We start from the raw sequence: 21,876 nt of genomic DNA on the forward strand, positions 1-21,876 counted from the left end.
AGTGCATGTGGGAGGGGACCGTGGACACTGAATCTGCTTTCTGGTCTTTGGTTGGTCAGAGTCGCTAGAGAAGAGCCGCCATCCCACCACCACCAGTCTCCTGCCTGGGTGTAAAGGCCTGAGCACCAGCATTCCAGGCGTGAATCGTGGAAGCAGGCTGGTGTCTCAGCATTCATTTAGTCCTCCTGATTCCAGTGTGGGACCCATGCTCTCAACCACACCTGGTGCCTGTAGCCCAGAGACTGCCTTTTCCACCTTTTTGAGAGAATGAGGTTCCAGATCAATGCCAGTGTTAGTTATGGGCACAGCGTGTGGGTGGGGGGGGGATTTAGCATTAGCCATCAACTAGTCCTACTTATTTCAATCCGCCCTGGACCCCCACTTCCAGAGGTCCTTGGTGCCTTGGGAGGATTCTGCAGTGCAGTCTGGGAGAGTCTTGGCTCTCCTCATCGCCAGCTTGGAATTCAACTTTCTTGGATATGCTAAGTCTGTTACCACGTGGCCATCTGCTTTCCAGCCAACAGTTCTGCTGTTATTTCCTCCTCTCCTACTCTCCCTGTCCTTGTGGGCTTGTGTTTTTTTACAAAACATCCCTTTACTAAGTTGTAATGGGGTTCCAGGAAGGAGCTAAATTGAACGTATGTGTTCAGTCCACCATTTTCATCCGGAAGCTGCTCATATGCTTGGATCTGTTTTTGGACTTTTCATTTCATCCTATTGATCTTTCATGACACTAGTACTGATGTGTTCTCATTAAAATTATTTTGTAATATGTTCTGTTACTTTGAAAGGTAAGTACCCCCCCCCCCCATGATTATTCTTTTCAGCATTTTTCTGGCTATTCTTTCATAGGTAGTCTTCCAGTTGAATTTTGGAATTACTTTGTTAAGTTTTCACAATTCTTGGATAGAGATCATGTTAAATTTGTAGATTAATTTGGAGGAGAATCAACTTTCATTCCAGGCTTGTGTCATTTGTCTCCGTTTACTGAGGTCGTCTTTGTATTTTTGAAGAGTTTTAGACTATAGTATATTACTCCCTGTGTGGTCTTTATATGTTCATTATTCTTGTTTATTCTGAGATATTTTGTGGGATTTGTTGCTATAGTTGATAAACCCGTTTTTTCCGTTCTATTTTCTGTCTGGTTATTTCTGTGTAGAAGAAAGTTACTGAGTTTTGCATACATGTTCTATGTACAATGAGAAGTATCCATTTCTTTGAGTTTGGGCTTTCTTGGACTACTTTTTCAACTTCTTCTAAGGTTTATTCAGGTTTTTAACTTCAGCCAACAATTAGAATTTCTATTCTCTATTTAGCCCAGGCTTTTAGAGCTGTGTTTTTAATGTCTGGTTTTAGGGTTTGAGGGTCTTGCTTCTTGTTTTCTCTGACTTCATCTCTGTGGTAGCGATTGTGGACACGGTTTTGAGTTTTCTGTTTATTCTAATGTGTGGTCAAACTCGGGACTTGTTCCACGTGTGTTTTCTAGTTGTTGGGCTTAATCGTTAGATTGTCTTAGTAATTCACATCTTCTTCAGCCCTACCTAATGTTTCATCAACTTCATCTGTTGTTTGCTGGAATAAATGTATGACAATGCAGAGAACTGTGGCTTTGTCCGTTTCTCCCAGGTGAAGTAGCAGGTAAAGCTCTGTGAGGTGCGGGGTCTCCTCTCTTTTATATTTTCTCAATAAATTGTTTATCTGTTTGTCCCGTTAATGCCTTGGATTATGTTTTCTCTCATAAATACTGTTGTCTTGTTTCTCTTAGTTGGCAATTACATGGTCCCTCTCTTCACCCCATTTGTCTTAACTCCTCCTGGGCCATTTGTATAAGTAATTTGCTCCTGGTTTCGTGCCAGGTTGTGCCCCTCTGCCTGTCACTTCACTTTCTCCCACCCTCCCACTCCACCTGGCCTTCCTGGTCCTGCTGCACCTGCCTCTCCTTCCAGCCTGACTCCCATGGGGCCCTCCCCTGCCGGGCACTGTGCTCCCTCCCATTACCTCTCTGCCCTGGCTCCTACCCTTCACAGCCCGGCACTTACCTGCAGGGCACTGGGGAAGCCAAGGCACGTAAGACCCCAGGGCCCCTGTCTTCTAGGGGGCCTCCATCTAAGGGGAGAGGCAGGTGATGCCCAAGTAAGTTCACAGGTGATCAGAGCTGCAGACAGCAGAGCATCACATGAAGGAAGATAACAAGATGCAGTCGGGGAGACACGGGGCGGGGAGGGATGAAACAGGCGAGTCCCCGAAGAGGTGACATTTCAGCTGACATCTGAAGGACGAGAGGGAGCAGTCCAGTGAAAAATGAGGGGAAGATCATTCCAGGGAGAGGGGACAGCCATCATCCCCTGTCACTGAGAGGCTTCTCCAGGTTCTACTTACCCTGCCCCGTAGGCGTGCGCCCTGTGGGGGCGGCAGATGGGGACCAAATATGTCCCTGAGTCCAGTGTGGGTGGGAGGCAGTGGGGCTCCGGCACCAGGGGCTGTGGGCCCTCTTTCCTTTGGGCCTTTTGGGGGACTCCTGCCCAGCCTGGCGGGGGCTACATTTGGGCAGGAGCAGCAGCAGCAGCAGAAAAGGAACCCAGGCAAAGAGGCCAGCCCAGCGAAGGCCTGGGCATGGGACGTGCACAGGGACAGCAGCAGCACCCAGGCACCCTTGAGCCTGCAGAGCCAGGACTGCCTGTGCGACGCTCTGAGCCCTGGAAGACTCAGGACTCCAGGGTTTCTCTTCTCTAGGCTAAATGTGCCTGTTTCTTCTACCAAACTCAGTTTCCCCAAACCATCCCCCTGTGCTGCCGACTGTAGGAGCCCCTCTGGGCATGTTAACGACTTTGGATCCCATGGCTTGGCCTGGCCTGGTCCGGGCTCCTCCTCTGGGGTGTGGCTTGTCTGAGTCACTTTATCTGTCTGCTCCTGGGGTTCCTTGATGCTGAAATGGGGACAGTGATGGGGATGGTGAGCAGCCTCCTCCTTGCTTGTGGGTAGTGGAGCTTTGTCACTGTGAAGGGCTGTGCACACAGCCCGCCCCCAGATGCAGCGGTGGGGGCAGTGCGGGCAGCCCCCTGTGCTCCAGGGGCTGTAGATGAGCTGGGCGGCTGTGACCTGTTTGTTCCGCTGCAGGGCAGGCTCTGCGGGACTCCCTGGATGCCATTCTGCTTCCTCTTTCCCGTCCTCTCCCCAGCGTGTTGATGGACTCTGAGGAATCCTCTCCGATCTCCCCCAGAGACTCTAAAACGAGGGACAGCCCTCAGAAGCCTCCTGCTGTGCTGTCCTTTGCCTCAGACATGAGCAAAAACAGCCCCAGCTGCCATCCAGAAGGGTCCCCCAGTGCAGGGAATGCCAGGAGCTAAACCCCTGTGGCTATGCATGGAAAAGACAGGGTCCTGTCGCAGATGCCTGCCAGGGTCCAGTCTCTCCCATTTACCATGGGTCAGCCACCTGGGGGGGCCAGCGACTTCTCTTCGTCGGGGAGGCTGTGCACAGAGGCGACAGGAGTCAGGGCAGCGCCATCCTCCTGTCTCGGCAGGAGGTGGGAGCACTGACAACTCATTATCCAGGCCTGGGCCAGTAATAATGGATGGAGCAAGGGGCTGGGTGAGCTCCGTGCCACTGAGACTTAGCAGGCCAGCTTCGAGCATGCAGGAGCTCCAGTGGGAGAATCTCCAGGGGAGAGTGGCAAAGAGCCCGTCCCCAGCCTGGAGGGACCGAGAGGAGCAAAGGCCCTTAGACCCAAGAGACAACCCAGTGCAGGTAGGCAGGCCCCGAAGGCCGGGGTTGGCATCAGGGAATCACTAGGCCGCCCACTCAGGACAGAGCAGGAGCCTGCTGCCGGCCAGAGCTCCCTGCAACAAGACTCAGCTTGAGGGACAGGCCTGCCAGCACCAGGGTGGGGTCTGGGTCCCTGCATGGCCTGGGCTTCAGGATCAGCCCACTGTGGGGAAACTGAGGAGACATCCAAGATTGTCGGGGTGGAACATCAGCCTGGCCGCTGGGGTCCGTCAATGCTTATGTGGCCCCTAGCCCGTGGGCCTGGCAGACCCCACTGACCTTGGGGCTGCTCCCTATGTCCTGCCAGGCCTGAGCAGGGCTGGGGCTTCCAGGGCTTTCACCCGCCACGTGCCGTGAGGGGCCCTGTCTTCTCTTCTCATCTGCATTTTGACCTTGGGCTATGAGGCATTTCTACAGGTGCCAGGCCTAGAGGGATGGCCTAGAACATAACATCCAAGCCACCCCCCAGAATAATAGTGATCGAAATAATAACAGTAATTATGCTTGAGGTGAAATTAACACTTCTAATGCATCTTTAGAAAATGTTGTTTTTGACAGACCTGTAACATACAATTTAGTTAAAAACTGTGCTTGCTGAGCAGAAGCAGCTACAAGATGTGCCCCAGCCAGCTCTCACCTGCCGCCAGCCCCTCCTTGCCCGCCCCGCCCACAGGGCCTGTGGGGAGGGTCACTGCCTGGCTGGGGGGCGGGGCTCACACTGATGCCTTCAGGGGCCAGGAGGACAGCAGGGTGGCAGGCCCAGCGCCTGGGCGTCCAAGCCTCATGGTCCTGTGTCCAGGGGCAGCCGTCACTCCACAGCCCAGTGTGACTCCCCATCCCCGCACTGACCACATCTCCTAATTCCTCAGAGAAGCTGGCAATTCTAGATTTTGTTCAATGTGAAATCTCCCAATTTTGAAATACCAAATAAGGTATTTTTTAAACACCACGTGGCTCTAACAGGCGCCTCTGTAGTCTGGTTTTGCCCAGGGACCACCCATCAGTGACCCCTGGATTGACAGGGGCAGAGGGTAATGTCCAGTCTCTTCCCTAGGGAAGAATTTTTTTAATGGAAATTACCAGCTTTCTGCTTCCCAAGGTGTTCTGAAGGTGAGCTGTCCCTGCTTGTTGGAAATGCAAAGAAATAAATGCGTAAAAATAGAGTAGCAATTCCTCAACCCCTGTGTCAGGTTGAAGTAGCCGGCATCTCCTCTGGGAGCAGCAAGGATGGCCCTGAATCATCTCCAGGCAGCCCAGCTGAGCCATCAGCTCTGCACGGGCACTGTCTGCCTGCCTGTGTGCCTGGCCCCCAAGTGGCCCTGGGCGACACCTGCCATGTGCATGTGTGCCTGTGTGCGTGAGCGTGAGCGTGTGTCCGGGGTGGAGGGGAACGGGAGACTGCTGGGGCAGGGGCACAAGGGCGCCAGGAGGTACAGGAATGCAAGCAGCCACTCAGCCCTGGCCCCACTTACTCCTTTCTTTCAAAGCCGGCGCATCCCACCCCCCCACCCCCCCACCGTCCTGCCCTTCTCCTTCCCCTCCCTCCCTCCAGTTTTCCTTTCTGGTCTCAGGTCACAGGTTTGTGCCTCAAACCTAATAGACATCAGGTTTAAAGGAGAGAGCTCCCAGCTGAGTCCATCAGTCTTCCTGTCTGTAAAACGGGGACAGTAATGCACACCAAAGAGGCCCCTTGTCAGCACTGGATGAGGAAACACATGTGCAGGGCTGAGTGGCAGAGCAGGACCTGGACCGCGGCAGGCTGCCCCGCCTGTCCTGAGCTACCATGCTGCTTTCCGAAGCCCTCTTCTGCCTCCAGGGTCTGTCATATGCCACTGTGACGTGGCACCAGTTCCTGTCCCTGTCCAGAGGAGGCAACAGACAAGAGGTTTTGGGAACAAGTGAAAAGAATTACTCTGGAAGACTCTGTAGAGAGGTGGTCCTGCAGGCTTCCATCGGCTGCAGGGGCCACAGGGCCTGGACGCCACCCCTTGGGTCTGTGATGTCATGATGACCTGAGGTCCAAGGTCATTCCCAGGCCAGGAGTCTCAGACACCCTCCGAACCCCCAGGGAATGTCAAGGAGAAGCAGGACCCTGGGGTCAAGGATATGGCATGGACACAGAGACCAGTGCAGGGATGCGGGGGCTTCCAGAAGGCCTGAGTGCTGGGGCTGAGGGAGCAAAGTGGTCTGGGGGTACCAGTGGTGCTGAGGTCAGCCTGTTCAGCTCAGTTGTGACTCTGAGATGTGGGGGCAGGGGCTTTGGTCCAGGGTGGGCTCTAGGCCCAGTGGGAAAGTAGAAGGGAACTGAGGCAGAAGCTGCAGCTGCACGGATGGCAAGACGACATCCCGATGGAGCTCCAGGCCCCGGACCTCTCAGGTGAGGCCTCACAGGCCCCATGCCCCAGATGGGCTGCCTGCCCTGGGCCAGGTGTCCAGCTTGTGGGGGTCGGAGTGAGCCCCTGCCCAGGCAGACTGTGGGGGAGCTGTCATGAGAGGGGATCATACTGGCCCCTGCAGGATTCAGTCAGGCAACCTCCCATCTCCTGGCACACAGGACCAGGGGCTGGCACAGTCCACCTGGGCGGGGCCATAGGAGGTCCCTGCCCAGGAGAGGGGCGGGCAGACCCGGCCTGGAGATGAGGGACCTTGCTTCAGTGGAGGACTGAGCAGAAAGTTCTAGGAGAGCTGCCCAAGGAGACACTATGGGACACACACCATCTGGGCTGGGCCTCAGTTTCCCTAGTTATAACTGGAGGTGGCAACATCTGGGAGACCAGCCCTTTGGCACCTGGGCAGCCCCCTCGGGCACCTGCGAGTGTGTGAATGGGTGAAAAGAGCTGGCTCTGCCCATGCCCGCTCCTTGCTGGGCGGCCCAGCTTCCTGGCCTCTCGATCATCACTGGGTGTCAGACCTGGCCTCTGCAACGGCTGAGGTGTTGGTTTCATGCTGCCAGGTCTGAGGTGACTTGGCAGGGTCAAGTGGACTCACTGCCTCCCCGGAACCTCAGTTTGTTCTGTAAAATGAGGACAAGAATGCCTTCAGTTCGGGTGCTGTGACTTTTCAAAGAGATGATGGCCAAGCTGGTGCCTGGCAGGTGCCCACTGGTGTCCAAGTGGGGTTTTGACCTGCTGCAGTATCCCTGTTGAGCCCGGGCTGCTGCTGCAGATGGTGTCCTCTGTCCTTCCAGGGGCCTCCTCGGACAGCCTGGACAGCCTCAGCCGTGCCCTGGGCGTCCTGGAGGATCGGGTCAATAGCTCCAGGCGCAGGGCACGCAGGCACGCTGCTGATGACGACTACAACATCGAGGTCCTGCTGGGCGTGGACGACTCTGTGGTCCAGTTCCACGGGAAGGAGCACGTGCAGAAGTACCTGCTCACGCTCATGAACATCGTAAGTGGGGGGCGGGGCCTGGCGGTGGGAGCGGGGCAGCGGGGTGTGGGGGCAGGGCCTGGCGGCAGGGTCCCCCGCAGTGGGGTGTGGGGTGGAGCCTGGTGACAGGGGTGGGGCAGTGGGGGTGGGGTGGAGCCTGGTGGCAGGGGTGGGGCAGTGGGGGTGTGGGGAGCCTGGCAGCAGGGGCCAGGTAGCCAGCGTGTCGGGGCGGGGCCTGGCGGCAGGGGCGGGGCAGCGGGGTGCGGGTGGCTGGAAGCCGGGGCAGCAGGGGTCACTTTCTGCCGTTTCTTGGAGGAACTGGGGGTGAGCGACGTGGTCACAGGGAGGTTTTCTGGGTCCACAGGTGAGAAAAGGTGACTGCCCCATCAACCTCGCTGAACCTCTTTTCTCCTCTGCAAATGGGGGTGATTCTGACTCGGCAAGGCTGTTTACACACTAAGGCAGTTTTTCACAAACTCAAGTCATTCGTAGACCAGTTTTCTTGATTTTTACCGTATCCTCGTTGTACCCAGACTATGCATTTCCTTATAAATCGACTAGCTGTTTTTTGAAACAAAATTATTTTCAGAGGAAACTTCTTTACCTAAAGTTCTTTACCGAAAGGTAACCTAAAAAGTAAAATGTGAAGCGATCGTTATTCCGTCCCAGCTGGATCGTCCTGCCTTCTGCAGGCTCTGGACACAGCCCGTGCTGCTTACAAGGGAGTTTAGTGTGTGCTGGTGGGGACAGACAGACAGACTCCCATCTGAGGCTTCCTGAGGTAGTCAGAGAAATTGAAGATTGAAGAGGGAATCCGTTTCTCCCTGTGAGGCTGGGCTGTTTCACGGGGTGTCTATCGCCGGTTTATTTTAAAGCATACAGCGCAGGAACAGTCAAATGGAAGAGATGCACAGGATGGCAAGGTACAGAGGAGGTGCGCAGACTCCCCCGGCCTCCCTGGGCTCGCTGCCTTCCCAGCACCTTGCTGAGGTCCGCCGCCTTGGCAGCTCTCCAAACCCCGATGTGTGGGGTTTTGTGGAGGTTCTGCCACAGTCATGTGTCGCTTAGTGACCGGGACATGTTGTGAGAAAGGCATCCTCAGGCGATTTTGTCACTGTGTGAACGTCATAGAGTGTACTCACACAAACCTAGATGGTACCACCTGCTACGCCTAGGCTCTATGATGCTAATCTTATGGGACCACCGTCCTGTATGAGGGTTGTCGTAAGCAGCACATGACTATCCTTGGCCATGATTGATGGAATCATTGGCCATGGATGACTGGCCTCAATCTCCAGCCGCTCTCCCCACCCTCCAAGTCGGGGGGTGGGACCGAAAGCTCCAACCCTCTAATAACAGAGTTGGTTACTCTGGAGGCCCTGCCCTGAACTATATAGGGGCCCACCAAGAGTCACCCTATTAGCATGAACTCAGGCAGGTTGAAAGGGGCTCATTATGAATAACCAAAGACCTTCCTCTTACCCCATCACTCAGAAAATTATGAGGATTTTAGGAGTCTCTCAGGAACTGGGGCTATGGACCAGATATATATCTCTGACCATGTCATACCTGGGTTAACTCCTGGCCCCGCGATTACCAGGTGTGTCACTGGGAATGCTGCTCTAGTCTTCTGAGCCTTGGTTTTCTCATCTCTAAAATGGGCAATAATTTCCCTCTCAGGGGTTGTCTTGAGAATTAAATGAGATAATGGAGGTGAATGTGCCTCTCAGTCTCTAAATAAAATGTGGTTACTATGGTGATGGTGATGATATTTAATTTAGTGACAGCACATCTAGAATTATTTTTGAGAAGTATGCCAGGGACTCTGATTGAAGCTGGAGCATCCCTGGTGAGCTCTTCTGGAGGGTGGTGGAGCTAATCCGCCTTTTCCCTGCTGTAGAAGGTCCCTCTGTCACACACACCTCATGCTGTGTGAGCTGGTAGAGAGAGGTCTAGAACTTTCTCTTGGTTTTACCAGTCAACTTCAATTTATTCATTTACACCCTCATGGTCAGTTTTGGATAATGGGGTGGTTGAGTTTCTTGAAAATCGTGAGAAATATAAAAATTCTTAAATCGAAGCAAACTTTATCATCACAACGAAAGGATTTCAGGAGATAAATCGCAGGAGCTGAGAAAGAATAGTTGGGCGGTATCTCTTTTCCCTGCCGCATCCAGCAAGTGTTCATTGGATGCGTGGTTGTCCAGGCACAGCGGCTGGTCCTGCAGAGGCAGAGTGTGTGGCAGACGGTCCTGGGGCTCAGGGGGCCGCGGGTCAGGGAGGATCTGGACCTCTGCTCTGAGCCCCACTTCCCACCGCGAGGAGAGCGCCGCGTGGTCGAGGAGATGAGGACAGAGCCTGGAGCGTCCGGCGCCTGACAGGGAGTGCCCTCTAGGCTCTGTGTCCTCAGGCAGGGCAGTGCATGTCCGGGAGAGAGTCCCCGGGGCTGATCTAAGGCACGTGGCGCCCCGTGGTGGTCTCGTGGAGGAGGGGGACTGAGGAAGCACGGATATTTGATAGAGGGTCATCTTCTAGAGCAGTGCCGTCCAGTAGAACTTTCTGCAGTGCTGGAAATGCTCATTGTGCCCTGTCCAATGAGGCAGCCACTAGCCACCCTGGCCCCTGAGCACTTGAAATGTGGCTGATGTGATTGAAGAATGGAATTTTTAATGTATTTTTTTCAATAGAATTTTTTAATTTTAATTAAAAAAATTTTAATTGTAGTCAAATACGTATCACATAAAATTTACCATCTTAACCATTTTAAGTGTACCGTTTGGTGACATCAAGCACATACACACGCTTGTGCAACCATCACCACCGTCCATCTCCAGAACTCTTTTCATCTTGGAAAACTGAAACTCTGGACCCATTAAACACAAACTCCCCAGACCACCCTCCCCCAGCCCCTGGCACCCACCATTCTCCTTTCTGTCTCTATGAACTTGACTACTCTAGGGACCTCATGTAAGAGGAATCATACCGTATTTGTCCTTTTGTGACTGGCTTGTTTCACTTAATATAATGTCCTCAAGATTCATCTATGTTGTGACATGAGTCAGAATTTCCTTCTGTTTAGGCCTGAATAATATTCCATTGTGTGGGTAGACCACGTTTTGCCTGTCCTGTCATCTGTCCACGGCTGCTGGAGTTGCTTCCATCTTTTGGTTCCTGGTGAATACCGCTGCTCTGAACATGGATGGGCAAATCCTTCATGGCCCTGCTGTCAGTTCTGTTGGGAATGTGCCCAGAGGTGGAGGTGCAAGATCATATGGTGATTCTATTTTTAGTTTTCTGAGGAACCTCTCTACTGTTTTCCACAGCAGCCGCACCATTTTACATTCCCTTAAATGGTGCACAACCCTTCCAGTTTCTCCACATCCTCACCAGCACTTGTGATTTTTGATAGTAGCCATCCTAATGGGTAACTTAACTTATTTGTAATTAATTTACATTTGGATTTAAATCGCCAGTGTGGCTCGTGGCTGCCGTGTTTGACAGTGTGGTCCTGGAAGGTGTGTACACGGTGAGACCTCCTGCGTGCCCTTCCTCTGAATGTGCCCAGGCGCACAGTGCTGACCAGCGATGTGGGCGGCCCTGGGTGTGGGGGCCACGAGACCCTGGATGTGCTGGCTCACCTGGAGCTGCGGCTGGAGCCCTGAGTGGCCCTGGAAGGCCTGGCCAGGGCGCGCCTCCCTCTCCTTGTCAGTGCACAGCTGCTTTTGGGGTTTGTCAGCACTGGAGCCAAAGGAGCAATGTGGAGGACAGATGTGGCGGCAGCCGGCCCGGCACGCGCTCCAAGTGAGGCATTTGGTCAGCTGTGAGGATGGCCAGGGCCAGGGCAGAAGTGCTCCCAGTGGCTGAGGCTCGGGGGCCAGCCCTGGATGGATGCAGCCTGTCCCTTGAGGAAGGCTGTTGATGCCCTGGGAGGAGGATGTGGTGGGGGTTCCCATGGCAGGGACCTGGGGAATGTGGGGTCCCAGGAGGAGGAGAGGCCAGGGTGGGCAGGATGCAGGCGTGACTCGGCCTGGCAGCTGCCTTGGTTTACCCCATCGTTGGGGTGGTTCCTCCTGCAGGAGTCCCTTTGGCGTCTCTCTGTAGCAGAGCCTGGGCTGGGATGTGGGTCCTGGTGTGACAGAGACATTTCAGGTTCATCAGATATCCACATGCTCCCCTCCTCTCCTCCATTTTTCCAGCCTCCCCTGCACCTAATTTGGAGTTGTGTGGCTGGGAAGTGACACGTGTCACCTCTTGGCCGAGGCAGTGGAGAGCCGGTGTGTCCCTTCCCTCTCTCTCTTTCCCTGCCACAGTGACCCTGGAAGCCACGTCTCCCGGTAGGTGCAGCTACAAATGGGGCAGGGCCCGCCAGCCTGCACTGGGCTGTGATGTGTGCAGCTGCTGACGCGGTGGATTCCTTGTCGCTGCAGCGTAGCATGTCCTGTTCTGACTGATACCCCCGGCTCCTGCCCGTGCAGCCAACGAATGTTTATTGGGCATCTACTATCTGTCGGGCAAGGGGTAACGCTGTGAGTAAGGCAAGACACCGTCCCTGTGGCCACGGCCTTGCATTCTGGTGGGGAGATGCAGACAGTATTCAAGGGAAAAACAAATGAGATGATTTCAGATAGTGATAAATGCAACAGAGGAAGTAAAATTGCTGCTGAGTGGAGGAGGGAGAAGGATTGGGGAAGGTGGGCCACTTTATACAAGGGTCAGGGAGGCTGTGCACAGGAAGTAACATTGGAGCTGAGCCTCGAATGATAACGGATGACTGTGGGAAGAGATGGGGTAGAGTATTCTAAGGGGACAAGTGGTGCAAAGGCCCTGAGGCAGGAAGGAGGTTGGCACATGTGAAGAAGTGCAAAAGGGCTAGTGTGGGATCCTGGGGCACAGGCTGGAGGGGAAGTGGGAGGCGAGCAAGGCCAGGTGGCAGATGTGGAGAGGGACTTGGATGTGACCCTAATGGCAGCAGGAAATCCCTGGAGGTACAGCTTCCTTCCTACACTAATGGGCAAGACATTTTATTCTCTTTTTTCATGGGAAAATGGGATTTCATCAGTCGATCTCTGTCTCCACCTCAGACTCTCGGTGGGTGAGAAGGGTTGCAAATGTTCTCTGAGCCCTGGGCACAGAAAGGCTCTCACAGTGTTCAGATGCACCCCGCGCCCCCCCACCCCGCCAACCCATTCCAGCAGTTTCCTTCTTTTTCTCCTTAAATCTAGAAAAGTAGCATTGTTTGTCTATTAGAAATACTACATTTAATACAGATGATGTATTATTTACAATGGAAAGATAAAATGTATTCATATAGGTATGTGAGTGTTTTCTCCTACCAGTTATCGCCTGCTACCTCATCTCAACACTGGCACAATGTGGCACCGCCACGTGACGGTGGCGTACTTTTTATGTAACTGATTGTTGTATGACATGTTCGTATAACAAAATCTGTTTCCCTGTGAGAGCTCAGATGGGCCTCGAGCGTTCATGAACATCCTTGCAGCCGAATCTATCACTCCTCTTTTACCACGTCCTTAAACAGAGTTCCTAAAAGTGCCTTCCGGGGTCGACAGGTGTGTGCGTTGGAAGTTTCCACGCCAGAATGTTCTCTACTGTGGTTTCACCTCTCCGTGCTCTGCTGGGCAAGTGCCTGTTTACCCGCCTCCTTGCACCCCTGCTGCCTTCCTACCTGTGGCAGTTTCATAGCTGCAACTGGGATAGATGGTTTTTGTAAGTCGTATTTATTTGATGGTAATGAGGTTGCTTTTAAATATACATATGTTTTTTAAAATAGTGATCATCTTATATTTTTATGATTGGCCTATTCCTGTCCTTTATTCTACTGGGATTTTAGTTTCTTTCTTGTTAATTTGAAGAAACTTTATATTAAAATAGCTTAACTTTTTGTCTGACGGATGTTGGGAAATATTTTCCCAGTTTTGCTGCTCGCCTTCTGCTCGCTTTGCTTGGGGTCTTCTCGACGGCTCACATTTTGCACGTCGTCGCATCCTGAGCCCTCTTCCTCCCCGGTGTTCCCCTGGGTGTGCCGGCACCTGTGCCCCGCAGCAACGCATCTTCGGGAACTCTCCTCTGGTGGCCCCCGGCAGTGGGTCTCTGGCCCATTGTCACTGGCATCATTTCCCAAACCCTGGCATCCGCTGACCAGCTGACCATTCTCGCCACACCGCCTTCGCTGCAGCAGTCCTGCACCTGGAATGCCTCCTGGGACAAAACTGCCGAGGCCCGTGCAGCTGACAGGTGCGCTCTGTTCACAGAGCAGGGAAAAGTACCGTAAAAGGGACGGGCAAAGCCACTGCCTCTCTTCCTCAGTCTCTCTCTCAACGTGTCAGGATTTAAGAATTTTCTATTTATTGTCACTTTGAGTGAAGAAAAATTAGAATTTTTAATTCCTAGCATGAGTTTTACATTTATCTTTGTACATACAGAGCCCGTTTCACATGCACGTGTCAGCGTGTGTCCCTGTGTGGGCAGCGCCGACATGAAGCAGGTCTGTGTCGTGGCTCATGCTTGGAGGGCGCCTCAGGCCGGCCGGAGGTTCCCACAACGCACGAGCTGGCCTCAGGAAGGCTGGAGGAGGGAGAGGGGCCCCAGAGTGGAGCTGGTGGAGGTGCTCCGCAGGCACAGATCTTCACGGGCCCCGGGTCCCGGCCAGCAAGGCAGGGCCAGCCCGCTGGGCCTGACAGTGCCGGATCTGCCCAACAGCAGCTGCTGGAAGGACATCTGGTGCTGTGCCAGGCTGGGGTGTCAGGGACACTGAGCCTGGCATCTCCCCTTCTCGCCGGCCCAGGCTCTTTACCCCCGGCGCCTGGATGGGGCTGCATGAGGGGCTTACCTCCGACGGACACAGGCTCAGGCCTCTGGGGCTGCCTGCCTCGGGCGGGGCCACTGCTGCCGTGACCCAGCCTGAGATGCCACGGGGTGTGTGCCCACCCTCACCCTCCCTGTGTCTGCCCCCAGGTCCTGCTGGCGCCAGAGGATGGCAGTGTCACAGGGTGGGGAGAGGGTGGCAGAGAACCTGTCCTGGGGGGCGGGACTCACGTGAGCTGGGGCTCCAAGCCCCCACATGTGCTCCTCTGTCCTGTGAGACCTCACTTAACGAAACTCAAATTCAAAGGTGAAACGATGAAGACTTTTAAGACGACAACTGCTGGGCCTTAAGCCCCAGGTGCAGGTCCCTTCTGACCATGGGTCCTGGTCGCTCGGCCACGAACCCAGTTCTGGAGCCCTGTGCTGAGACCCCACAGCCCGACATGAGCATCCCCTGTTCCCTGATGTGGCCTGTGCCTCCCACCTACGGGCCCGGTCTCCATGGCCCGACTGCTCCTCTGTTCACCCAGAGGCTCAGCCCGGAGTTACCCTGCTCAGCTTTCTGCCCAGAGGAAGAAAGCTGTGCCTAAGACGGTGCTGAGGTCTGTGGAGCACCGGGGCCAGGCTGTGGGCTGTGGCCTTGTCCTTTGGGGCCCTTGCACTAATTTTTTTTTTTTTTTTGAGGAAGATTAGCCCTGAGCTAATATCTGCTGCCAATCCTCCTCTTTTTGCTAAAGAAGACTGGCCCTGAGCTAACATCCGTGCCCATCTTCCTCTACTTTATATGTGGGATGGATGCCTGCCACACCATGGCTCGCCAAACAGTGCCATGTCCGCACCCGGGATCTGAACTGGCGAACCCCGGGCCACCGAAGCAGAACGTGCACACTTAATCACTGTGCCACGGGGCTGTCCCCCCTTGCACTAATTTTTAGCACTCATATGGTATGAGACAGGAGGAGACCCTTAGCTCAGGGGCTCTTAGCCTGCGCAGAGAGGCTGGGACCGCTGGGACTGCGTGAGGGAGCAGGGGTCTCCTTCCCAGTGCTGGGGGGCTGTGAAGGGAGCTGTGAGCCGTGGCAGAGTGTGGCCCGCCCAGCTGGCTCCTCCACACCCCGGTCCCTGCACCGCCGCTGGTCCCTGTGGGGCCCCTGCTCAGATGTGGCTCTCCATGGCTAGTCCCTCTGCTGTCAGCCCCTCCTGCTCCTCCCAACCTCGGGCTCTGTCTCGCCCTGTGGCATCCCCCGGGCCCAGCCCTGAGGGCAAGACATCCCCTCTGCCGGGCTCCCCTCTGTGCTGGGAACTGCCCTCCTGTTTGACCCTTCCTCCTTGGAAACGTGCTCCCTGCTGTGTGTGGCGCTCCTGGGCTGGGCTGCAGGCAGCAGCCCTGACCACGTCTGCTGTTGGCCCCGGCGCTGGGCTCTCATGGACTTGTTCTGCCAGCCCCTGAGCCTGCCTCTGCTCACAAACGCGCTGCTGTGGCAGTGTGTGCCTGGCACCCAAGGGGCTGTGCTAGGACACTGCCCAGATGTTCGTGGCACCTTGAGAGCCACCAGGTACAGATGGTGGTCCTTCTCCAGACTCAGCTGAATGGGAGGCCAAGGATGAATGCTTAGGGAAGACTTGTGCCTTTATTAAAGGAATTACATATGCATTTTTAAAAGTAAAATCTATTGGGGCCAGCCCCATGGCCTAGTAGTTAAGTTCAGCACGCTCCACTTCAGCAGCCTGGGTTCAGTTCCTGGGCGCGAACCTACAATGCTCTGTTAGCAGCTACGCTGAGCTGGCGGCCCACATACTAGAAAACAGGGGAAGATTGTTACGGATGTTAGTTCAAGGGGAATCTTCCTCAGGAAAAAAAAAAAAAAGTAAAATCTGTTTGTTCCAAGACTTCAAGAAATACAAAACTTGGGCCCAAGACCGGTGCTTCCTACGTGGCTTATACTGTTTCACTGGAGCCCTGATTGCGGTCCCGCCCTCTCTGAGAAACCAAAGGCCTTGGTGAGAGGCTTGGGATCTCGGTGTCCACAGAGACCTAGAAGCAACTACACCAGCTACTAGGCCCATCGCACTGCTTGCAGATGTAAGGCAGACCATTGACAGGTGCACGATGCCTGCCCCCGAAGGCAGCCCAGGGTGACCCCATGGCTCCTGGGACTCACACTCTCAGGAGGCCTGGCAGAGGCCGCAGAGCGCACAGGACAGAGGTGATGTGTTCCCCTGAAAGTGCCACTGTTTTTGCACAAATCCAGCCCATCATCTGCTTTTGTAAATAAAGTTTTACTGGGACTGAGCCATGCCCATTCATTTATGAATTGTCTGTGGCTGCCTTTGTGCCACACTGGTGGAATTGAGTAATTGGGACAGAGAGCGTATGGCCCATGAAGCTGAAAATTGTCACTATCTGGCACTAAAGAAATATTAGCTATCAGGCTCTAAAAACATCTCCTACTTGCTCAGTGCCGACCTTGACCAGTGGCCCCAGCACTCTGAAGTTTGCATTTGTGTCTCACTGTGTCACCGCATTGGGTATATGTGTTAGGGAGGCACTTGGTGTAGAGTGAAGACTGGCTTTGGAGTCAGAAGCAGCTATGTCCTAATCCTGGCTTTTACCTGCCTGGCAAAGTTCCTTCCCTGCCCTGAATTTGGCACAAGTTAACACACCCTGAGTGTCCCTGGTAAGAGGTGGCCCCAGGAGACAAGCTCCCCTTCACCCCCTTGAGGGCTCTGAGCCCCTGCACTGGAGCAGCCCTTTCCTGAAGGCCATAGTGGGGACCTTGTCTCAGGTTGAGCTGAGCTTCACCCTCTCTCTGTTCAGACCCCAGCCTACCCTCACCCTCATCCCAGCCTTGCCAGCTCAGTGGGCCTGTGAGGTCACTTTGGGGATTCTTCTTAAAGCAGTTGAATGATCTGATCCTAAGAACCATTTTAAAATAGCAGCGCAGGAGGAGCAGATTTTTCGGCAGGCAGAGCTGTCTCTCCCAGCTGTGTTAACGGCTCATGTTCTGGAAGAATTCCTGAGCCCCCAAGGCACCTCTTCTGAGGGCAGACGCATTCCTTAGGCCCATGGAGAACATGGGATCCACAGGGGCTTCTGCGCTCTCAGAGTCAAGGATGTAACCTTTGACCCCTCCTAAATGGGGACAATCCTCTGTACAGTATGTTCTTAAACAAGTTTTCTTGAATGAATGATTTCTCTCTGTGCCAGGATTCAGATATTTTTCCTCTTTTCTTTTCTAATTTAATCCAGAAATTGGCCTGGGTCTGCCAAAGCCTTGCCAGGGTTTGCAAACAATCCAAGGCACGGGCTCGTTTCTCACCAACTTCCAAGAATGTTGGGGCCGCATGGTGATGGCAGGAAGGCAGCGGCAGGACAGGAATGCTCTGTGCTGTCTCGGGGGAGAATCTCGGGAACTGGCCTCAGAGCTGCAGCCCAGCCGGGGGGCGTGGCCCAAGGCCTGTTCACATGTCTTTGGCCTCAGTTCCTGGGGGAGAGGAAAACATCTCTGAAACTGGACACTCAAGCTTGGTTCCCTTCAGTTGAGGGGAAGCAAACGGGGCTCCTGGGCACGGGGTTTACGTTTGGGTCTGGGCCTGGCCACGGTGGACGCGGGAGCGTGGGGCACCCACAGCTCCCCAGGCCCTGGGGTCTGCTGGTGGCGGGGGCTGCAGCAGACTGCTCCTGCTCCTCACGCTTGTCCGCTGGCCTGAGGGCACGGCCTGACAAGCCACCATGATGCGCTGTCAGGGCCGCGGGGGTGTGAGGCTGCTGCCACACTTAGGAGAGGGTGGCACTCTCAGATGCTGACGGGAGCCGGCTGGGGGTACAGGTGGGCGTGGATGGCTGTGGGCAATGGGGAGCCCAGGGGACCAGGGTGACAGGAGAGGCCACACCCCTGGAGATCCCCTCCTCGCTCCCACTCCCTTGTGGTCATGTAGGAATAAGCAGGCCCACTGTTGCCAGCTCTTTTTTTCCCTAAGAGGCTGGAAATCCAACTTTTATGGGAAATCTAATTATTTTTCAATGTCAGCAGCAAATTGAAATTAAGACCTCACATTGCACAAGTCAATCAGAGCGTGACTGCAGGACGAGTGTGGCCACAGCAAGGGGACTGCTCCTTCTGGCCCAGCAGCAAGGATGTGCCTGCCTGCCTGCCTGCCCTGCTGCGTCCTGTGACAGGGCAGCTGGTGCCGCCTCCCAGGGCTGGGGCGAGCCTGCCTCGGGTGAGACACCAGAAGAGTGCTTGGCAGAGCGCAGGTCATGGCATGCAGTGAATGTGAGCTGTCCCTGTCACGCAGTTGTTCACAGAGTGCTCTCTGGCCCCCTGCTCTGAGTCAGGCCCCTTTCTGAGCACTGGGATATAGAAGTGAACAGTTATGTCCCTGTGTTCAGAAAGTTCGGCTGCTGGGGAGCAGGGCACGGAACGAGTAATTAGACCCTGGTTAACACACTCATCGCACAAGTACAGAGCACTGCGGGGTCATGGGGAAGAGCGCCTCAGACAAGACCCCTTGAGCTGCTGCTTCCACAGAGGCAGAGGTTAACCAGGAGAGCCTGGCTTGTGCTGGTGCTGCTGTGGGTGGTGGAACAGCATGTGCAAAGGCCCAGTGGCATCACCTCATCACAGTGCATGGTTGGGCCTCACTGGAGTGTAGGATGCTGGGGGAGAGGCAGGAGATGAGGTTGGCAAAGCTTTTGTGCCAGGCTGAGGGTCTTGGGACCCACTGCCACACGATTACGGGAGAGTGACGAGGTTGGTTTGGGCTCTAAAAAGAGAAACCTCTCTCTTCAGAGTTTGGGGCTTATGCCTTCTCTTAATAGAAGTGCCTCTCCCTGCAGCCTGAGAGGGCTGAGTTTTCCCACATGCCGGCCCTGTGTCAGGAGGCACTGACGTGACGTCTCTGTGTTGTCCCAATGGCCCCGTGAGGTTCCCTTTCCTGGATGAGGTCGGCAAGGCTCAGAGAGGTTGGATGGGTGGCTAGGGTGGCAGATGGGATTCCTGTACTTGCAGGAGGTGGGCCCCCCCCCCCCCCCCCCCGGTTACCTGGCTGAGGTGTGCATCCTCTTCCCACTGTTCTGGCCTGAAGAGCAGGTGCTCAGTCCCCTGAGGAAGTCCCGAGGCCTAGCCTCCCTTTGGCCCTCTCTCAGCACTTCCCATCACTTGCCCACGCCTCCGACTGCCTGTTCCATCCGCTTCTGTGGCTCTCCTGGCTCTTCCCCTGGCCTCTCCGTCTCTCGTGTCTTTGTGTTCTAAAATTTGCTACCCACCCACCCGCTCCTTCATTCAGTGCGTGCTCAGCTCTGTAGCACGCCCATTATGTGCCAACCACCATCATAGGTGCTGGAGTGCTGTGGTGGGCAAGCCTGGGGGTCCTGCCTGCATGGAGCTCACATTCCAGTGGGGGTGGGGTGGACAGTAGACCCCCTCCCCAGTGAGGATGGTGCAGGTGGAGAACATCCCCGTGGGGGTCCTTACCTCTGCTGCCTCTTCCTCCCTGAAGTCTGCAGCAGCCCCACCCCCTTCTCCCCGACCGCAACCCCACCTCGCTCTCCCCCACCCTCCTCCCTGCCCCATTCTCTCCCACCCCCTCCCAGCCCCCATCTCCCCTCCCCCCCTCCCCGCCCTACTCTCCCCCACCCCCCTCTGCTGACAGCTGACAGGAGGCCTCGGAGCAGCCTTTCCTTGGTCTCCCTGGGAGAGTTGATGGTTGTTAAAGCGGGAGTTGGAGTCCCCATGGACAAGGAGGGTCAGGCATTGTCACTTCTTGGTGACAGCTTGAGATAGCTACAGAGCTTGTCTTGTGCAGATGCCAGCCAGGAGGTGACAGCTGAGCCAGAAAAGCAGAGAGCGGCTCCCTGTCTGGGCCTGTGTGGACGGTCACTCCTGCCCAGGCCCCCCTGGGCTGTCCCCTGTGCCAAGTTGCTGTTGAGCGGCCCTGAGGTCCTGCTGCTGCCAGGCCCCTTGGCGCTGTGTCTCGGAAGGGTCAGAGTGAGAGTCTGCTTGCCGGGCGCTGCGTGTTCAGCGCCTGGCGAAGGCCGGCGCGGGGGGCTTACGTCTTCTCCATGCGGGAGTCAGTGAGTAGAGGAATTCCCACCAAGGGACTACAGTCCCACTGACTCCCGTAAGAAATGGACCCCACCTGTCATGGGAAGGAGTCCCGGTAGCTTCAGGGGCCTTGTCCCTTCCCCCTGACACCCCGGCTGTCCCTCTGTCACGGACGCTGAGGTGGAAGCCGCCAGCTCACGGGACAGGCCACCTTAAGTTCCGCAGGTTTGTCAGTTGCCTTCCAAAGCCTTCACAGCAGCTCCCAGTTGCACTTGTGGGGGTGAGGTTCCCCTGCCCTCTGCGCATCAGTTCCCCCATGGAAAACAGGGATGGTGGCGCTCCCCTGCAGGGGGTGGGAGGTGAAAGGTCGTGAGAGGAGGACATAGGTTTAGGAAGATCAGAGCTGACCAACAAGGTACGTCCGTGACATCTGCCAAACCAGCCCACTGTGTCCTCGAGCAGCTTGGTTGTCTTGGGGACACGCTTGCCTGCCTTATCACAGCAAGGGGAACAAGGCCTTCACAGCCCCAGGCACAACTGGCGCCCTTTGCCTGGCTGGGAGGAAGGACACAGTGGAGATGAGCCTGGAGCCAGTTTTGATTGCAGAGTTGGTGTTTCCCCAGTGGAATGGTGGGGGTGCCATTCCGAGCAGAGGGCGCCACACCCACAGCATGTCCCTGGAATGGGAGATGGGGTGTGGGGCAGGCGTGGGGAGCAGGGCAGGGAGGCCTCAGAGGGACAGACTAGGCAGATAGGGGCAGCTGGGACTTGATCTTGAAGCTTTGGGAGCCAAACGGGTTCTAGGCACTGAGGATGCAGCAGCTAAGGATGAAGAAGAGCCTGGGGTTCTCAGAGGTACAGGCCCAGCGGAGCAAGGGAGTGGTGAGCAGTCTGACGAGCAAACGAGGGGGTCGGGATGTGACGGTGCAGCAGAGGGGCAGCCTGGAGGGGAGCGGCACCCGGTTAGCTGAGCGCCTGAGCTCTGCGGGCACGTCCATGGTGCAGGACAGCGCAGGGCAGGCAGGGGCTGCCAGCTGTGGGGCAGGGCAGTCCTCTTGCGCCCCCTGCCCGAGCCTGGCAAGGAGATGGGCCTTTGGGCTCCCTGTGGCCCTGCAGACCCAGGAATGATCTGCGGGGACTTGTGCCTCCAGGAACTCTGCTGCTCTCCCTTGGTTCTGGGCTCTGTCCTCTACCCGCTCCTGCCTCCCCCTGCTCCACGCTGTGGGGCGCCTGTTGCGAGCCTATGCCCAGGTGGTCAACGCACTGCTCACCTGGGACAGAGGTCTGCACAGGAGCTCGGTGACTCAGACAGAGTCGTGTGGTGCAGGGCCCGTGTGCTGCACGGCGGGACAAACCGTTTCCTGCTGTGTTCAGGAGGCGGCTTGTTTCGCTCCCAGTTGGGGGGGTTGGGGGGGTGGGAGGGGAGGGGAACGTGTCCCAGAGCCGACCCTGGCTTGAGCTGTAACGATGGAGTAGGGCTGCCCTGATGCTTCTGAACCTCAGGGCACTCTGCATCCCTCCTGAGCCCCTGCCTGAGCTGGGGCCCCAGGCGACAGTCTGCACTGCCGTGGTTTCCTCAGTCTCCTCTGGGTCAACACCTGCTTGGCAGGGTCTCTCCCTTCCTCCTATCACGAGGGTCCCCTGGGGCCCTAACGGCAGTGGGGAGGCTAGCCGGAGTGCTCGCCTTCTTTCCTGTGAGGGGTGTCAGGTCTGGCCCGGGCTCTTTTCCCAGGCTGCTCAGGTGCCCTGCCCGGGCAAGGTCCAGTGCCGTGGTGACCTGTCCACTCTGCAGCCTCTCTCAGTCCACAGCCAGCTACCCCCCACCCCAACCAGTGTAAGATGGGAGCTTCTGGAACCCATACGCTCCCCT

At 55.7% G+C, this 21,876-nt stretch overlaps 1 protein-coding gene across 2 annotated transcripts in view; it reads left to right on the plus strand.

Annotated features, from left to right (window-relative positions):
• ADAMTS2 (ADAM metallopeptidase with thrombospondin type 1 motif 2) overlaps nucleotides 1-21,876 on the plus strand; it is a 217,682-nt gene that overhangs the window by 115,236 nt on the left and 80,570 nt on the right. For both annotated transcript variants that reach the window (XM_023617040.2, XM_023617041.2), the window contains one exon: nucleotides 6,953-7,155. In XM_023617040.2, coding sequence (XP_023472808.1) covers nucleotides 6,953-7,155 — 203 coding nt within the window. The remainder of the gene's footprint in view (nucleotides 1-6,952; nucleotides 7,156-21,876) is intronic.

Source organism: Equus caballus, chromosome 14, assembly GCF_041296265.1.
Source record: "Equus caballus isolate H_3958 breed thoroughbred chromosome 14, TB-T2T, whole genome shotgun sequence".
Taxonomy (NCBI): Eukaryota; Metazoa; Chordata; class Mammalia; order Perissodactyla; family Equidae; genus Equus; species Equus caballus.